Source organism: Malaclemys terrapin, chromosome 12, assembly GCF_027887155.1.
Source record: "Malaclemys terrapin pileata isolate rMalTer1 chromosome 12, rMalTer1.hap1, whole genome shotgun sequence".
In the NCBI taxonomy this organism is placed as follows: Eukaryota; Metazoa; Chordata; order Testudines; family Emydidae; genus Malaclemys; species Malaclemys terrapin.
The window spans coordinates 38,690,656-38,706,568 of NC_071516.1; the positions used below are offsets into that span (position 1 = coordinate 38,690,656).

The following is a 15,913-nucleotide window of genomic DNA, read 5'->3' on the forward strand; positions in this document are numbered from 1 at the left end:
CAGGCAAGCCACCCTGTGCACTGTCGCTGTGACCCAGCTGTGCCTGGCGTCAGATTCTCCTCCCAGCTCCCTGGGGGATGATTAACGACTAACGAGCTTACACTCTGGCAGCAAGGCCTGCCCCGCCCCAGGTGCCCGAGACCTGCTCACCAACCGGAGCTGGGCCCTGGGAGCCTGAACCCCTTCCCCCACCTTCCCACAGTCCGCTTTACCCACTAGGCCCCATTCCCCTCACAAAGGCAGGGAGAGAACCCAGGAGTACCTGACTCCCTCCGCTCCATCCGGCGCTGGTACCCAGTTCTGACGTTGGTCTGGGTCATCTGTGCCGTGTCCAATGTGTAGCGGGTCCGGCTGAACATCACCTCTAAGCTGGGACCCCCGTCGCCACGCCGCGCTCGCTCCAGCGCCAGGCAGGTATCGGCAGGGTAGGTCAGCCACTGCCCCTCTTCGTCCCCCTGCCAGCACCACACGAAATCTGGGCTGCGGACATCCTGTTAGCTCCCTGCCAGCGCTAACCCTGCAGCTCCCAGCCTCTGGGGCAGTGATGGGGCATCAGACCCAGGTGTCCAGGTGGCTGAGCAGGGCGTTCACCCCCGGGGGCCCCACAGCTCCCAGCTTCTGGGGCAGTGACGGCGACTGGGCATAGGACACAGGTATCTAGGCAGCACAGCAGGGTGCTGACCCCTAGGGGGCTCCATAATTCGGGGGAGTGATCAGGACAGGGGTGGGACCCAAGCATCCCAGACGACACTGCTCCCCCCGCCAGGGGGCCCTTGGCACTCACAGGAGTCCTGGTCCTGGACAGCGGCTGCCACACGTCTGTCCTGCCCCATCTGTCCATCCCGCTACACCATCCGCCGCAGGTCCACGCGGGAACCCACAGCCATGCTGGGCTTCCCTGCCCTGGGGGTACATGCCGAGAATTGCATCGCCTGCTCACCGTCACTTGTAAAGACCAGAGTGTCTGGGAGGCTTATATATCCCCTGGTTAAACTTTTACTACCTCTCCAAAAGTGAGCCAATTCCTATCCCCCTCCACTGCCCCCCCACCCACCCATACAGGGCTGTATAGGGCTTGCAACCTCCCAATAGCTGATGGGCCTGAGAGATCCTGCTCTGTCTGCTCCCCCTCAGCCCTCCTGGGCTGTACAACCCTCTGCACAGCTGCCCTGTATGGGCCCTACATCCTCCTTGCTTCCTGCTAGGAGCAGTACAGCCTGTATGGGCCTTGCATCCTCCTCACAGTCTACCATAGGCCATATAGACCTGTATGGACCCTGCAGCTGCCCCATAAAACCATGCAAACCACCTGTCAGATGGGAGAACTCCCCCATTCCCATTCACCAGTGTGTGAATATGGCCCAGGGCCACCCACTGACCAAGGTGGCCAACCCAAGATATTGACCTGTTGTTTGTCCCATGCAACTGAACAAGGCAGGCGCCCGGGGTGTGGACGCTGTTCTTAGGGCTGTAGGGTGACACAGTCCGCATTGAGCCGCTGGTTACGTTTTCAGTGATTGACCTTGCGACCTTCACTTGTTCCCCCTTTGGATGTAACAGATATTTACAACAGGGCAATATAGCTTTGTAGGTTTGGATTGTTCTACCCCAGGTCATATATCCCAGTACAGACCAGGAGGTAATTCTATATGGATCCTTGCCCCCCAACCCCTTATATGGGTTCACAAACCAATTCAGAGCATTCTACTCCAAACCCTTTTGTATCTGACCTCCCTCCACGCAGGCCATATAATCCCATATTGACCAGCACCCCTTTGTGGGCTCTTAAAGAACAAAGCCATCTCACCCCTACGGACATATGCCAGGCCATATATCCCAATCCAATCTGGTCCATGCGATCAGGCATAGCTTTTTAATGAGGAGAGTAATTAACCACAGGAACAATGTCCCAAGGACCAGATGGATCCGCTATCGCTGATGATTGCTAAATCTCGCTCAGATGTTTTAAGACCCGCTCCAGGAATTGTTTGGGACGGTTCTCTGGCCTGTGAGATACTAGGTCAGCCTAGAAGATCACAATGGTCCCTTCTGGCCTTGGAATCTATGAAGCCCCCTGCTTGGGCCGATGTAGTCCCATATGGACCACAGGGACTCCTAGCCCAGTTCAGATCACTGAAACAATCCCCGAGATTCTGTATAGATGGCCCCAGTCTGGTTATTTATGCTCATTCAGACCAGGAGTGGGGCTGTTTCACTAATCCAGCCTATTTCAGGCTGGCCCATAAAGCCCCTACAGACCACCCCCCCCCACATACACTGCCCCAGCTATGGGCCCTTCTGCTACCCCCCCATGCAGATTATTTTCTTCCCCTCTCCCAAGATTTTCAGCATGCCTCCTCTCACCTAGGCGCTACACACCAGGGGAGAGCATTATGCTCACAGTGCATGCTGGGACAGGCTGGGCATGGCCCAGGTGTGGGTGGGACACCACCTACCATTGGGGAGGGTGGCTTCCCAGCGGGATGAGGGCCCCTGAGGAAATGGGGATTGTCTTGCAAAAGGGTACAAATGCTTTATTTCAAAACAGAAGCATCAGCCCCAGGTTCCCCTCCTCCCCACATGCAACCTGCAGACCATCCTCATCCTCCTTCCAGCGATAGCTGGGCCCTGAACTCCAGAGCCAGGAGCTGGCGAAGATCCCAGTGGCCAGCCCCTATCTGGTGGTGGAGCTAGCACCTGGCTTCCAGCATGGTCTGGCTGTAACAGCGCCCAGTGATGGAGGGGGCAGTTCCCCGGCAAATCACTCTCAAGGTGCAAACTCGGCCCTTGAGCTCCCAGCCTACTTTGTCTCACTGCTGCTGCTGCGGCTGGGCCTCATGGATGGGCGAAGGGGCCATGCCAAGCGCTCTCCCTGCCAGGTCGTTGCCAGCCTTCCGCTCGCCCCGCCTCATTGAGGGCCTTTTGGGGGTGCAGCGCCCGGCACGGGCTGAGGAGAGCACAGCACAGCATACGAGCAGGGCTCTAAGGCCAGGGCAGGGCTATATAGTCCCCGTGGCTGTGGGCACAGGGCTAGGGCTCTCTGTCTCCATGGACCCCCAGTGGGCAGCGTCCCTGGCAGCCGGCGGGCAGAGCCCCTTGTCCCGGGAGTGGGTGCGCTGGTGCACCACCATGTTGGAGCGGCGATGGAAGCGTCGGCCGCACTGCGGGCAGGCGAAGGGGCGCTCGGCCGTATGGGTGCGCTGGTGACGGATAAGATTGGAGCTGCGGTGGAAGCGTCGGCCGCATTCGCTGCAGGCGTAGGGCTGCTCGCCAGTGTGGGTGCGCCGGTGCACGGTGAGGGCTGAGCTCTGGGCAAAGGCCTTGGGGCAGTCAGGGCAGCGGTAGGGGCACTCGCCGGTGTGGCTGCGCCGGTGGGTGGCCAGGTGGGAGCTTTGGGCGAAGACCTTGGGGCAGTCGGGGCAGTGGTAGGGCCGCTCGCCAGTGTGGGTGCGGCCGTGCACCACCATGTCAGAACGTTGGGCGAAGCTGCGCCCGCAGTCTCCGCAGCGGTAGGACGACTCCTCCAGGTGGGCCCTCTGGTGGCGCCGGTGCGCCGTGCTGTGGGTGAAGGCCAGGCCGCAGATGCCGCAGTGGCAGGGCCGCTCCCCGGTGTGGGAGCGCCAGTGGAGCAGCAGCTCCAAGCTGCCGGAAAAGCCCTTCCCACACAGGGCTCAAAGAGCTTTCGGGAAGCAAATGAAATGCCCCATGTGGCCGGGAGCGGGAGTTGAATTAGCGGGCAGAACCCAGCCAGACCGTCTCTTCCAGTTCCTGACCTGGGGAATCTCCATGTGGTGTTATGTGCAGCTGTTCCCCAGCTGCCCCAACCCAGAGCTAGCTGCATCTCAGTGCCAGGTGAGCCACCCCTGTGCAGTGTTATGTGCGGCTGTTCCCCAGCTGCCCCAACCCAGAGCTAGCTGCATCTCAGCATGGGGTGAACCACCCTCATGCAGGAAGCCCAGGTAAGGGGACAGCGCGGGGGACTCAGGGTGGGTTGGTGGGCTGTGATTCCTGCTCAGCGTAGCCCCTTTCCACACACGGTCTGCACCCTGCCCCTCCACAGTCCCAGACACAAGAAGCAGTGAGTTCCGTAGGTCACACGGACTGATTTCCCCCTAACACCTACGGGGTCTCCTCTCCTGCATTAGAGTAAAACCAAATGAATCTCTGGCGCTGGCTGATGGCCTCTAAGGTATTGGGGTCCAGCTGCTGTGGGTCCACACATGATACCCGGAGGGGGCAATGCTAGAGGGCTGCCCCAGATCCCAGTGACACCAATGGCCCCAAATTCTCCCTCTGAGCCTGGCTGATAGCCCCCTCCTTGGGTCCTGCCTGCTGGGTGTGAGGGCGGTGGGTATGGCGAATGTAGCCCAGGAGAGAGGATGGGGCGCCTGCCTCTGAGATGCAGCCAGCTCTGGGGTGGGGCACCTGGGGGACAGCCACATATAACACTGCAGAGGGATAGCTTGTCCGGCGCTGGGATGCGGAACAGCCGCATACAACACTGCAAAGAGATAGGATAACCCCCACTTCACCCCCCCCCCCAGGTTGGGGGCAATAAATCCGGTCCAGCTCTGGCACATCCATCCTCCGCAACTGACCAGCTGACTTCCCCCCATCTGGCTGCCCCAGCTTCCTTCTCTGCTCCCACCCCCAGAGCAACTCCCCCCCCAAACGCCCCCAGTACGCGCGGCTGGCCAGCTGCTGGTGCAAACCAGCATCACTCTACTGGCTGCAATGCTGCACTGGCCACAGTCCACCACCTGGGCACCTGGCCCCATTGACTCCAATGGAGTGACCCCATTGCAGGTAGTGCGTGACACCGGATTGACCCCAGGGTTCTGGGAGCAGAATCCAGCCCTGTCCCCACTGCTATTGGGAGTGACTCCAGATTGACCCTGGGTTGAGGGCAAGGGGCGCGGAGATCAGCGTTTAGTCCCGAGCACAAGGAGATCTGGCTGGCGTTTGTGAGTCGCTCTGCAGACAGATTTCAGCTTCACCCTTGGGCCCGTTGCCCAGGTTTGCTCTGGATGTGCCCAGCCCAGTGGGCAATCCCTCCAATTGGCTTCCCAGAGCCCCTGGCCTCTCCAGGTCCACCTCAGCTGGGTGGCTTCTCCTGGGGCAAAAGCCTCTCTGCCCCACCCACGAGCATGAAACTCACCGGCACTGGGGAGGAATGGAAAGCGAAACCCGGGCGGGGGAACCTTCATTTCCCAGCCGGGAGCCCAGGGAGGTTTCAATCTGCCCTGGCAGCTCCTCTGCCCAGCTGGGCCTGAGCCAAGGAGGTGTCGGAGGAGTGTGAGCCCGCAGAGGGGGCTGTGAGGGCAGAGGCTGGTACAGCAGGTAGGTGGGAGCGCCCGGGATGGAGGGGGATTGGTGGCCATGGAGCAGTGGATCATCTGTCGGGGCTGCTGGCACAGCCAAGGGCCAGACACAGCACTGGGGGTGGCACCAGCCACCCATTTCGGGCCCAGGGCAGGGGCGGCACTGGCTGGTCAGCACCCTGTGGAGGGGACATCTCTCCTCGTGCGCCCAGCCCCCGCCCTCCGCTCTAACCACTAGACCCCACTCTCCTCCCAGAGCCAGGGATAGAACCCAGGAGTCCAGTCTGCTGCTGCCCACTCTAACCACCACCCGGCGCTGTTTCTAGCAGAGCGCCAAGACCAGGCATGGGCCGTGAGCCGTTCCTGGCCCCTCTGCGCTGCTGTGGGCTGCGTTGTCGACCTGCTGGGCCACAATGGGACTCCAGGCCACGATGGGACCCGTCTTGGCCGTCTGGGGACGACTCTCAAGCAAACTTGGTGCGCCGGTGGCCCTCGGGGGCAGAGCTGGGCGGTGCCTCCAGCCCCCCACCAGCGATGCCAAAGCAGGGGAGAGGGCCAAGCTGTGCTCTGAGGGGCCTGTGGCAAGGACAGAGCTGAGACCCACCCACCGGGGCCCACAAGGAGCCCCCCCTGGGAGCCTGATGCACAGAGACCTTGTTCATTACACTGCCAGAGATGGATCTGTGGGAGCAGCTTTCGGGGGTCCTGGCACCCTCCCTCTGGCAGGTGATGGCCAGCGGGCACTGCCAGGGGGATGCTGGCACCCTGGCCCTCTTTGGCCCCCGGGAGGCAGCGCTGGCTGCCAAAGTGGCCATCAGTGAGCTGCTGATCCTGGTGGGCAGGGCAGTGCCCTCGGTGGGCCAGTTCTTCCGGCCATGCCCGGGGCTCAGCCTATGCCTCGGGAAGGGAGACGGCGCCGGGATACGGGCGGGCGCCGTGGTGAGGCTGGGTGGTGAGTCCGGCCCGGACAGCGGGGCCAGCGTGGTGACCCGGAGGGCGTTGAGCCGGCGAGGGGCTCCTCACGCCCGCCTGGAAGTCTGCTCCCCGCTGAGGGCCAGGGGACTGGCAGCCGGGGCGGTGCTGCTGACCCTGGAGGCTGCGGCCCGGGTGCAGGTCACCTCTGTGGCCGTCTGTGTGAACTCGGAAAGCATGTGGCTGGTGGAGGCCGTGGCTGAGGCCATCGACACCTTCGCCCGGGGCTGCCCTGCCGCCCTCCTGAGCAGCATCTCCGTGGTGGCCGCTGATGGGGCCCTGGTGGCCACCTTCCATAGGGCACGTGCCAAGCGGTGGCCGCTTGGCAAGAATCGGCAGGAGCTGCTGGGGAATGTCCTCCGGGCCCAAGAGAGAGTCTGCACTCAGGTGGTCAGCAGGTCCCTCACCAGCCAGAAGGTCAGTGCCTTGGTTAGAGTGGGGGCTGGGAGCCAGGACTCCTGGGTTCTCTCCCGGCTCTGGGAGGGGAGTGGGGTCTAGTGGTTAGAGCAGGGAGGGGGCTGGGAGCCAGGACTCCTGGGTTCTATCCCTAGCACCTTCTCTCCCAGCTGCTCTGTAGGAAGACGGTCTCTCTAGGGCTCACCTTGTTTGCAGCCCCCCGGGCTGTTGTCCCCAGGCCCAGAGGGGGGAGCGATGAGCCCCCAAGGAGCTGGTCCAAGCGTCTATTCACGCTCCTTGGCTCTGTGTTGGGGACAGACAGATGTGCTGGTGCTGCCGGTGGTGCTGGAGACGGATGGGCTGGAGTGGTGCTCTCAGGAGGTCCAGGCGCTGGCCGAGAGGGCGCTGGCAGCTGCAGGCCACAGCGGGGAGCTCCAACCGGGGAAGGTGCTGACAGTGCCAGGCACGGGCCTACCGGATCTGCACTGCAAAGTGCTGTACCTTGTGCAACTGGATGGCGAGGCACTGCAGCAGCAGGGGGCGCCAGAGGTAAAGGGGGGCCACCCCATACACCCCGTATCTCTGCTGTAGCCCCTGGATCCCCCCCTCCCTCTGCTACCCAGCTCTACTAGATGCCTGGGACAGGACGTAGCAAGGGGTTTAGGTGCCTAGACAGGCCTTAGCAAGTCTAAGGGCCAATGAGGCGCCACTCTGTCTTTAGGTTCCTAAACCCCTTGGTACAGCAATATCACTCTCTAGAGCGGGTCGGCAGTTCTCCACCCAGCGTTGTTCCAAACCAAACAGCATCCTGGAGAAATTGATGTATTTCAGTTTTTCATAGAAAAGCCCATAAACCGTAAAGTTGTGGCAAACATTTTTTCTCCACCATATCTGGTTTGTTAGGGAAATTTAGAATCTTTTCATAGAATCATAGAATATCTGGGTTGGAAGGGACCTCAGGAGGTCATCTAGTCCAACCCCCTGCTCAAAGCAGGAACAACCCCAACTAAATCATCCCAGCCAGGGCTTTGTCAAGCCGGGCCTTAAAAACCTCTAAGGATGGAGATTCCACCACTTCCCTAGGTAACCCATTCCAGTGCTTCACCACCCTCCTTTTCTCTAAGTCCTAGGAAAATCGGAAAGTCTTTCTTTCCCCAAAACGGATTCCCCCCCCCAAAAACTGAAAATTTTGACCAAAACCTGAACGTAAGAACACAAGAACGGCCATACTGGGTCAGACCAAAGGTCCATCTAGCCCAGTAGCTTGTCTTCCGACAGTGATCAATGCCAGGTGCCCCAGAGGGAATGAACAGAACAGGAAATCATCAAGTGATCCATCCCCTGTCGCCCATTCCCAGCCCCTGACAAACAGAGGCTAGGGACAACATCCCTGAACATCCTGGTTAATAGCCATTGTTTTACCATTTTGTTTTAACATCAGCAGGTTTTGTAAACTGAACATTTGTGCTGAGCCCCCAGAGGTGTCACTGAAAAGCAGCCGGTTTGCTGGAAGCAGTTTCTGAAAACTAATTTTTCCCCGCCAAAAATGAAACTTTTTACTGAAGCCGTTGCCATGGGCAGTTTCTGAAAAGCAAAAATATGTCTTGAAAACCAAAAGAACTTGCCTGTGGGCTCCCTGTTTCCCTGGCATCCATAGAGACTTCCAGGAGAGAAAAGCCTGGGAGTTCTCACTGGTTAATGAAGCCAAGGGAAAAAAGGTGTTAGGTCATCCTTGAAGCTAAGATAGCAGCGAATCCTAAATACCTTGTGTTTCGTAGCCTCTGTCGCCGGCTAGGTGCCGCGTAACGGACAGACATCACCCGTCTGTCTCTTCTCTCCTCGAGTTCCCACTTCCAGAACTGGAGGCCTCGCTGAAGGAATATCGGCTTACTTCTCTGATAGATAGATAGATAGATAGATAGGAGAATCTTCCTACAGATTCCCATAATCTATTCCCCCATTGTTCTCGGTCCCTGCAGGTCATGCGCCAGATGGTGCGAAGCTGCCTCTGTTCTGTGTACGGCGCGTTCCTGGAGTCCGTGTCCTTCCCGCTGCTGGGGGCCGGTCAGACCCTGCTGGCCATGCTGGAGGAAATCAGCTGCTTCCTGGAGCACCAGCCCAACACCTGGATGAAACTGGTGGAAATCGTCTGCCCGCTGGGGCTGCTGGCTCCTTGCCTGGTAAATGGGGCAGGTCACCTGGGGGAGGGGTGGGAGGCTGCAGGGCAGGACTCCTGGGTTCCATCCCTGGCCTTGGAGGGGGGGAATTGGGGTCTAATGGTTAGAGCTTGGTGGTGGGGGCAGGCTGGGAGTCAGGACTCCTGGGTTCTATCACCGTCTCTGGGAGGGGCGTGTCTCATAAATAAACTGACTCCTTTCTTGCCCTCCCTGGCAGGTGGCTGAAGATCCTAGCACCCTGACTGGTAAGAGCCCGTGACTCTCCCGGGTGCGCTGAGCGTGATACCGGTGACCCCTTGCCGTTACTTGTGTTCCAGGGCCTATGGCGCCCTCTGCTGGACCCACCACAGTGGCTAGGTTTGGGGCTCGCACCTGGGGCCTCTGTGTTCAGTGGGTTGCAGCAGCGTCTCTCCCCTTGTCCTCTCCGGCACAGGCCCCGCTCCCCAGTGCTTCTCAGAAATGGGACCCCCAGGAGCAGTGACAACCCCCCCGAGTCTCTCCAGCCATGGGGCACTGGGGGTTACGGTCAGGGGTCTGTGACAGTTGATGGGCCCCCAACTCCAGTGCTCTTGACTTACAGCCAGACTCACAGTAATATGCATGGCCCTGCCTCAGTTTCCCCACTGACCTCCTGGGCTGGTCCTGGAGCGCCAATCCGATGGTTCCTTGTGCCTCGCCCCTGTCAGGCCCAGCAGCGACGCCTGCTGCTGGGGACCCCCCACACTTGCAGCCCCCCTGGCCTCCCACCACCCCAGGCAGAAGGCAGCTGGGTGTGTGCCATGCCCCAGCACCAGCTGTGTGAGACAGGGTGGGAGCCGTCAAAGTCAGCGGCTGCCAACCTCTTGCTTGGGTTCCTGGGGGGTGGGCGTTTCCCCAGTTCCCCAAATCACCAGGGCCAACCATATTGAAATGCTGCATCGCCACCAGAGCCCTGACTGCTAGGGGGAGAGCGCCCCCTGCTGAAGTCCTGCTCCCTGTCGCACAGCGTCCCCTAGTGTTGCAATGGGGCCAGCACTGACTGTTGGGGGAGAGCGCCATCTGCTGAGCCGCCCAGCGCCATTTGAGATATCTCAGAAGGACTCAAGGGGTATCTAACCCCTCCATGTAGCTTGACCCCCCCATTGTACAATCCACGGCAATCGGGTGCCCGAACCCCCAGGGCCAGGCCCCTCCCGGCTCTCCGACTCACCGGCGGGTCCCAGACATTCTCCTCTCTCCCTGCAGAGGCCGTGGGGTTCTGCTGGCCTCTTCCTTCGCTATGTGGACGAGAGCCCGGTCGTGCGGCGAGAGTTCAAGGGACGCCTGGAGGAGGCCGGCTACGGGTTCCAGGCCTGTCCCCACTGGGTAGGGTTACCATACGTCCGGATTTTCCCGGACATGTCCGGCTTTTTGGGCTCCAAATCCCGTCCGGGAGGAAATCCCAAAAAGCCGGACATGTCCGGGAAAATCGGGACATGCGGGCGGCGGTGCTGAGCCGGGGGCCGGCAGGGCCGGGGGCGCCAAGCGCCGGGGGCCGGCGGGGCCGAGCGCCGGCGGGGCCGAGCGCCGGGGGTGCCAGGGACCGGGGGCACCGAGTGCCGGCGGTGCCAGGGGGCCGGGGGCCGGGCCGGGGGGTGCTGAGCGGGCCGGGGGGCCGGCGGGGCCAGCCTGGGCCGCGCCTCCTCCCCTCACACTCCCCCTTACCTGCTTCAGGCTTCCCACGAATCAAATGTTCGCGGGAAGCAGGGGAGGGGGCGGAGTTGGAGCGGGGGGCGTGGGCGGGGCCCGGTGGAGTGTCCTCCTTTTGGAGGCTCAAAATATGGTAACCCTACCACTGGGGAATCCTGACCTTCCTGACAGTGGCCAGCCCTGAGGAGCCGCGCGGCTGGGAAGCGGCATTTCGCTCAGTGCGCCAGCGTTATGTGGTGCATCATGAGGGCCGAGAGGACCTGCTGGAGGCCCTGGCTGCCGAGCCATCCCTGGTGGAGGAGTTCGGGTCCATCCGGGTCTATGACGGGGAGGGCTTTGTCGACTTGGCAGGGGAGACGGCACCGTTCCTCCAGCACCTGGCTGTGAGGGCCTTCCAGAGGCAGCTGGTGAGCTGGGAGTACTCGGCCGAGCCTCTGCCCAGGTGGGTCATCGTCAAGGACGTGGTGGAGAAGGAGCTCCTTAACCCCCATGTCAGCATGGAGCTTCGACAGGGCGCCCCAGCTATCATCATCTTCCGGGGACCCCGCCAGCAGGTGATCGAGGTGGAGAGCCGGTGCCAGCAGCTGCTCAGGGCATTCCGGGTCCTGTCGGTGCCCGTCTCGCCTCTCCAGGTGTGACGTTATTGATATAATCTGGGACCATGTAGATCATTGTTGCAACCAAGGTCCTGTAGTGGCATGCAAATCTTGTATAAAGGGGGTCAAATGGGGTGTCTAAGACAAGGTTATGGTTTACTGGTTATGATTATGCTGTCTATATGTGTGTACCAATTTTGTAGTTGAAGTTATGAATATTGGCTCTATACTGTCTGTATTTCAAACTTATGCTATGCTGCTGGGTGACATCCCAGACAAACTGGTGTTAGCTCTGCCTAGCCTGCTTGATGCCCCATTAAGGACCATCAGCTATACAATGGACCCATTGAGAGAAGGCAAATATGCCTTGAGACTCAGCAAAGTATGCAGGGACTGGCCCATGTGACTCCAGCCTCCATTTTGCTGTAATTTTTCACAGTAAGAACAAAGAGGTGTTCTTACACCTGGAAAAAGACTATATAAGGCTGATGCCTCATCTCCATCTTGTCTTCAATCCTGCTTCATACCTCTGGAGGAACTTTGCTACAAGCTGAAGCTTTGAACAAAGGACTGAGGACCCATCCCAGCGGGGGATGTATTCCAGAGACTTGATTTGAACCTGCAGTTTATTCTATCGCTGCTGCAAGCCTGAACCAAGAACTGTGCCATTACTGTATGTAATTGATTCCATTTAACCAATTCTAACTCTCATCTCTATCTTTTTCCTTTTATGAATAAACCTTTAGATTTTAGATTCTAAAGGATTGGCAACAGCGTGATTTGTGGGTAAGATCTGATTTGTATATTGACCTGAGTCTGGGGCTTGGTCCTTTGGGATCAGGAGAACCTTTTTTTTCTTTTACTGGGGTATTGGTTTTCATAACCATTTGTCCCCATAACGAGTGGCACTGGTGGGAATACTGGGAAACTAGAGTGTCTAAGGAGATTGCTTGTGAGACTTGCGGTTAGCCAGTGGGGTGAGACCGAAGTCCTCCTAGTCTGGCTGGTTTGGTTTGCCTTAGAGGTGGAAAAAACCCCAGCCTTGGGCTGTAACTGCCCTATTTGAGCAATTTGTCCTGAGTTGGCACTGTCAGTTGGGTTCCGCCAGAACCGCATTGTCACACCAGGTGCGCTTCATCCAGGAGCACCGAGAGGATGTCTTCACCCCCAGCTTCTTCCTGGACCGGGGCATCGCCGCCATCCTAGAGCTCCCCCCTGCTGTCTCGGGAACCGAGCTAGCCTGGGATCTTCTTGCCGAGCCGGAGCTCCCCGCCGGTGACTCAGGGACTGAGCTGGCCTGGGACCTCCATGCTGGGCTGGCGCCCTCTGAGGGTGTCACGGTGGCTGGGCTGGAGCAGGAGAAGCTGCAGCATGCGGCGGAGCTGCTGGGCGGCCTGGTGGGCTGCCAGACGGTGCCGATCGAGGAGGGCGTGCACTGGGCCACACAGGGTCAGGAGTCGGGTGAGCTGCTGGCTGGGCTGGGCGCCCAGTGGGACGTGGCCCTGCATTGTGCCGCGAGCCGGGAGCAGCTGGTGGTGGTGGGCTTCCAGCCCTACGTGGCCCAGGCGGAGGCGGACATCCAGTAGTATCTGCAGAATAACTCACCAGCCGAGGAGCGGCTGGACGTTCCCCAGCCAGAGCTGGCAGAAGCTGGGGCAAAGCTGCTGCACTTGATGGACTGGGAGCACCTCCGGGTCACCATCCAGCTGCACCCCAACACTCGGGTGCTGTCCCTGGGGCTGTGGGGCCTCCTGCGTCACCTGCGGCTGGCCAGAAGGGCCATCAAGGCTGACCTGGACTCCCTGGTGTTGGGCACGGTGCCCATCAGGGGCCGAGCCTTGGGCGAGTACCTCTGTGGGGGGCGACCCTCCTGCAGGACCTGGCTCAGCAGATCTGCTGCGTGGTGAGCCTGCGAGGAGACCCCCCTACAAATGGCCCCTCCAGCACCTGTGGGCAGGTGAGAGCTGTGGGTGGCAGCCTGAGGGCGGGCAGGTCGCCCAGGGTCGCCGGGTTTGTCAGAGTCAGAGACATGGGAGCTGGCACTACGAGAACTGGGGAGGGGCGGTCTGGGCTGAGAGGACAGGACTCCTGGGGTCCGTCTCAGGTCTGAGAGGGCAGTGGGATCCAGTGGGTGGAGCAGGGGGGCTGGGAGCTAGGACTCCTGGGTTTTCTGCTGGCTCTGGGAGGGGAGTGGGGTCTAGTGGTTAGAGCGGGAGCTGGGGCGGTGTTTGGGGGTTCCTGGGTTCTATTCTCTGCTTTGCCCCTGACTTCCTGCCTCCCTCCCCCAATTTGTGCCTCAGTTTCTGGGTCTGCGAACCTGGTGAGTGTCCCATCCCCCCGGCCAGGTGTCTGTGTCCCCTGGGGCAGGACAGGGCACCTGAGACCGGGCACGGGGATTCGGGGAAGCAGAACGGCCATGGGCTGCATGGAGGTGGCAGTGCCCCCTGTGCCCTCTTCACCCAGCTCTGTCCTCCTCTGCAGGTGCAGCTCTGGAGGCTCCTAATGCCCCAAGGAAGCCCCCAAAGGTGCAGGCAGGTAAGAGCAATGCAAGGACCTGGAGGGCTGGTCCGCACTCCCAGTCCATAGCCCCCTGCTACCCTAGCCCTGGGCCCCCTCCAGCTCTGCCAGTACCCCTCGCTTCTGACCCACTGCCCCTGCTAACCGAGCCCCACTGGTGCTGACTCACCTATTCAGGACCCCTCTCTGCATTCCCAGGGGCCCCCAAGGGGCTGGAGCTCCGCGTGGTGGGCCGAGAGCCTGACGTGGGCCGGGTGAAGGCAGCCATGGCCGGCTTCGTGGCCCAGTTCCACGACAAAAGCATCTGCAGTGCGGAGCTGGTGGCCGTTGGTGCCCAGGCCCTGCGGGAGGTCGGCCAGACCTTGCTGTACCATTTCCCTGTCAGCCTCCGGCACCTACCGGGCAATGTGCTGCGTGTGCGGGGCACCTGGGAGGATGTGGCCAAGGCCATGGCTGCTGTCCACACCAGGATCCAGGCTGCCCAGCGCCAGCGGGTGGAGGCCGAGGTGCTGTATGGGCTGGTCAAGTGGCAGCACCTGGCCCCGGCCGGCTGGCATCCCTTCAATGTGGCCACCAACCAGCGGCTGGAGACGGCGTACGCCAGTGGGGAGCGCCGGGCAGAGATCGAGTGGGACGGGCAGCGGGCGGAGATCGACCTTCTCAAGGCAGTGGGTGTTGCGCCGGGCACTGGGGCCCCCATCCGCCTCCGACGGGAGATCTGCCTGTGGGGTGAGAGCAACTGACCCCCTTCCAAAGACCCCCCCCACAGCTGCCCCACTGCTGGACATGAGGGCACCAGTGTGGGACTGGCTGCCTTGGGGCAGGGAATGGGCAATGGCACCTTTCCTCTCCAGGGGGTGCCAGCTCCCATCCGGCCCTAGGGCAGGGACTGGGCCTGGGGCGGCTCCCCACTGAATGACCCCATCTCTCGTTGCAGACAGGTGCCTTGCCCCACACTGGGAGCCCATGGGTGAGAGCCTGGTGAGGCTGGTGGAGCTGGCGGAGGGCTCAGAGGAGTACCAGGAGGTGGCCAAGGGGTTCAAGCAGACGGCCCCGGGCTACTGCATCCTCCACGTGAGTGTGAGGGGCTGGGGGGCTCTGGGGCTGGGGCTGAGAGACACCCCCTGTGGGTCCCAAAGCCCAGTCAGGGGGAGAGGGGATCTCTCCTAGCCCCAGCTGTGGGTTGGGCTCAGTGACGGGGAGCTTCCCTGGCCCTGCCTGCAGGGAGGAAGGAGGTCCTTGGAGGGCTGTCCATGGGGCAGGAATGCCAGATGTCCGTGGCCATTGGGGGGTGTCCCCTGACAGAGCTGCAGGGGATTGGGGACCTGGGACTGAAGCTCTGGCCAAGGTGGGATGGGAAGAACCTGAAAGGCTGGGTGCCCCCCCACCCCACATGGGGGTGCCCTTGGCAGCTCCTGGCCATGCCCACGGTCCCTGCCCTGCCCCCTGCAGATCCAGAGGGTGCAGAACCGAGTCCTGTGGGTCTCCTACTGCTGGCAGCGCTGCTGGATGGAGGAGAAGAACCCGCCGGGCGAGCTCAACGAGCGTCTCCTCTACCACGGCACGCGGCCCGAGAACCGGCGCTCCATCCAGGAGATCGGCCTCAGGAACACCTGCCACAAGGGTGGGGCTGGGCCCCCGGGGCCTCCGGGGCTTGGGGCACCAGGACTGTATGCCATCCCCGCCCCCTGGGCCACCCAGTCCTGCCCTGGGCCCAGATGGGAACCAGGGCCCCCTAGACGGGACAGGCCCCATGTCCCATTCCCCACCCCTCTGAGCCAGGCAGTCCCTGCCCTGGGGCCAGATGGGACCCAGCGCCCCCTAGAGGGGAAAGACCCCTTGTCCCACTCCTCACCCCCCAGCGCCAGCCAGTCTGGGGGACAGGTATTTGTACATGATGGTATGGGCCCCTTTTCAGGGCCAGGAATACCAGTTGCACCACTTCCTCTCTCCACTGTTAAATAGCAGAGTTAATTTTGATTCTATTAAGAGTCTAGTTACAGGCTGCTATACTGAATTCACTTTGAGCCAATGGTGCACCAGCACTGGGGCTCCCCCTATTGTGAGCTGAGATCACTGTGTGGTGTGTTAACTAGTGGGGGAGCCTGAAGATTTATTGCTAAGTGGCTGGCAGAGCAGTTTGTGGGACGGTTGGTGCAGCCCACGGGATGGCGAGCGGAGCACTTTGTGGGACAGTCAGCCTCACCTCAGTCCCTGGAAAAATCAAGGAGCAGGTCCTCAAGGAATCAATTATGAAACATTTAGA

General features: G+C 60.8%; 1 protein-coding gene across 1 annotated transcript; it reads left to right on the plus strand.

Annotated features, from left to right (window-relative positions):
• Nucleotides 1-6,858: 6,858 nt before the first annotated feature.
• On the plus strand, nucleotides 6,859-11,841 carry LOC128846373 (uncharacterized). Its single transcript, XM_054045431.1, has 5 exons — nucleotides 6,859-7,238; nucleotides 8,669-8,869; nucleotides 9,084-9,111; nucleotides 10,706-11,166; nucleotides 11,570-11,841. The coding sequence occupies exons 1-5, from the start codon at nucleotides 6,945-6,947 to the stop codon at nucleotides 11,570-11,572; spliced, it is 987 nt and encodes a 328-aa protein (XP_053901406.1). The 5' UTR covers nucleotides 6,859-6,944; the 3' UTR covers nucleotides 11,573-11,841.
• Nucleotides 11,842-15,913: the final 4,072 nt, after the last annotated feature.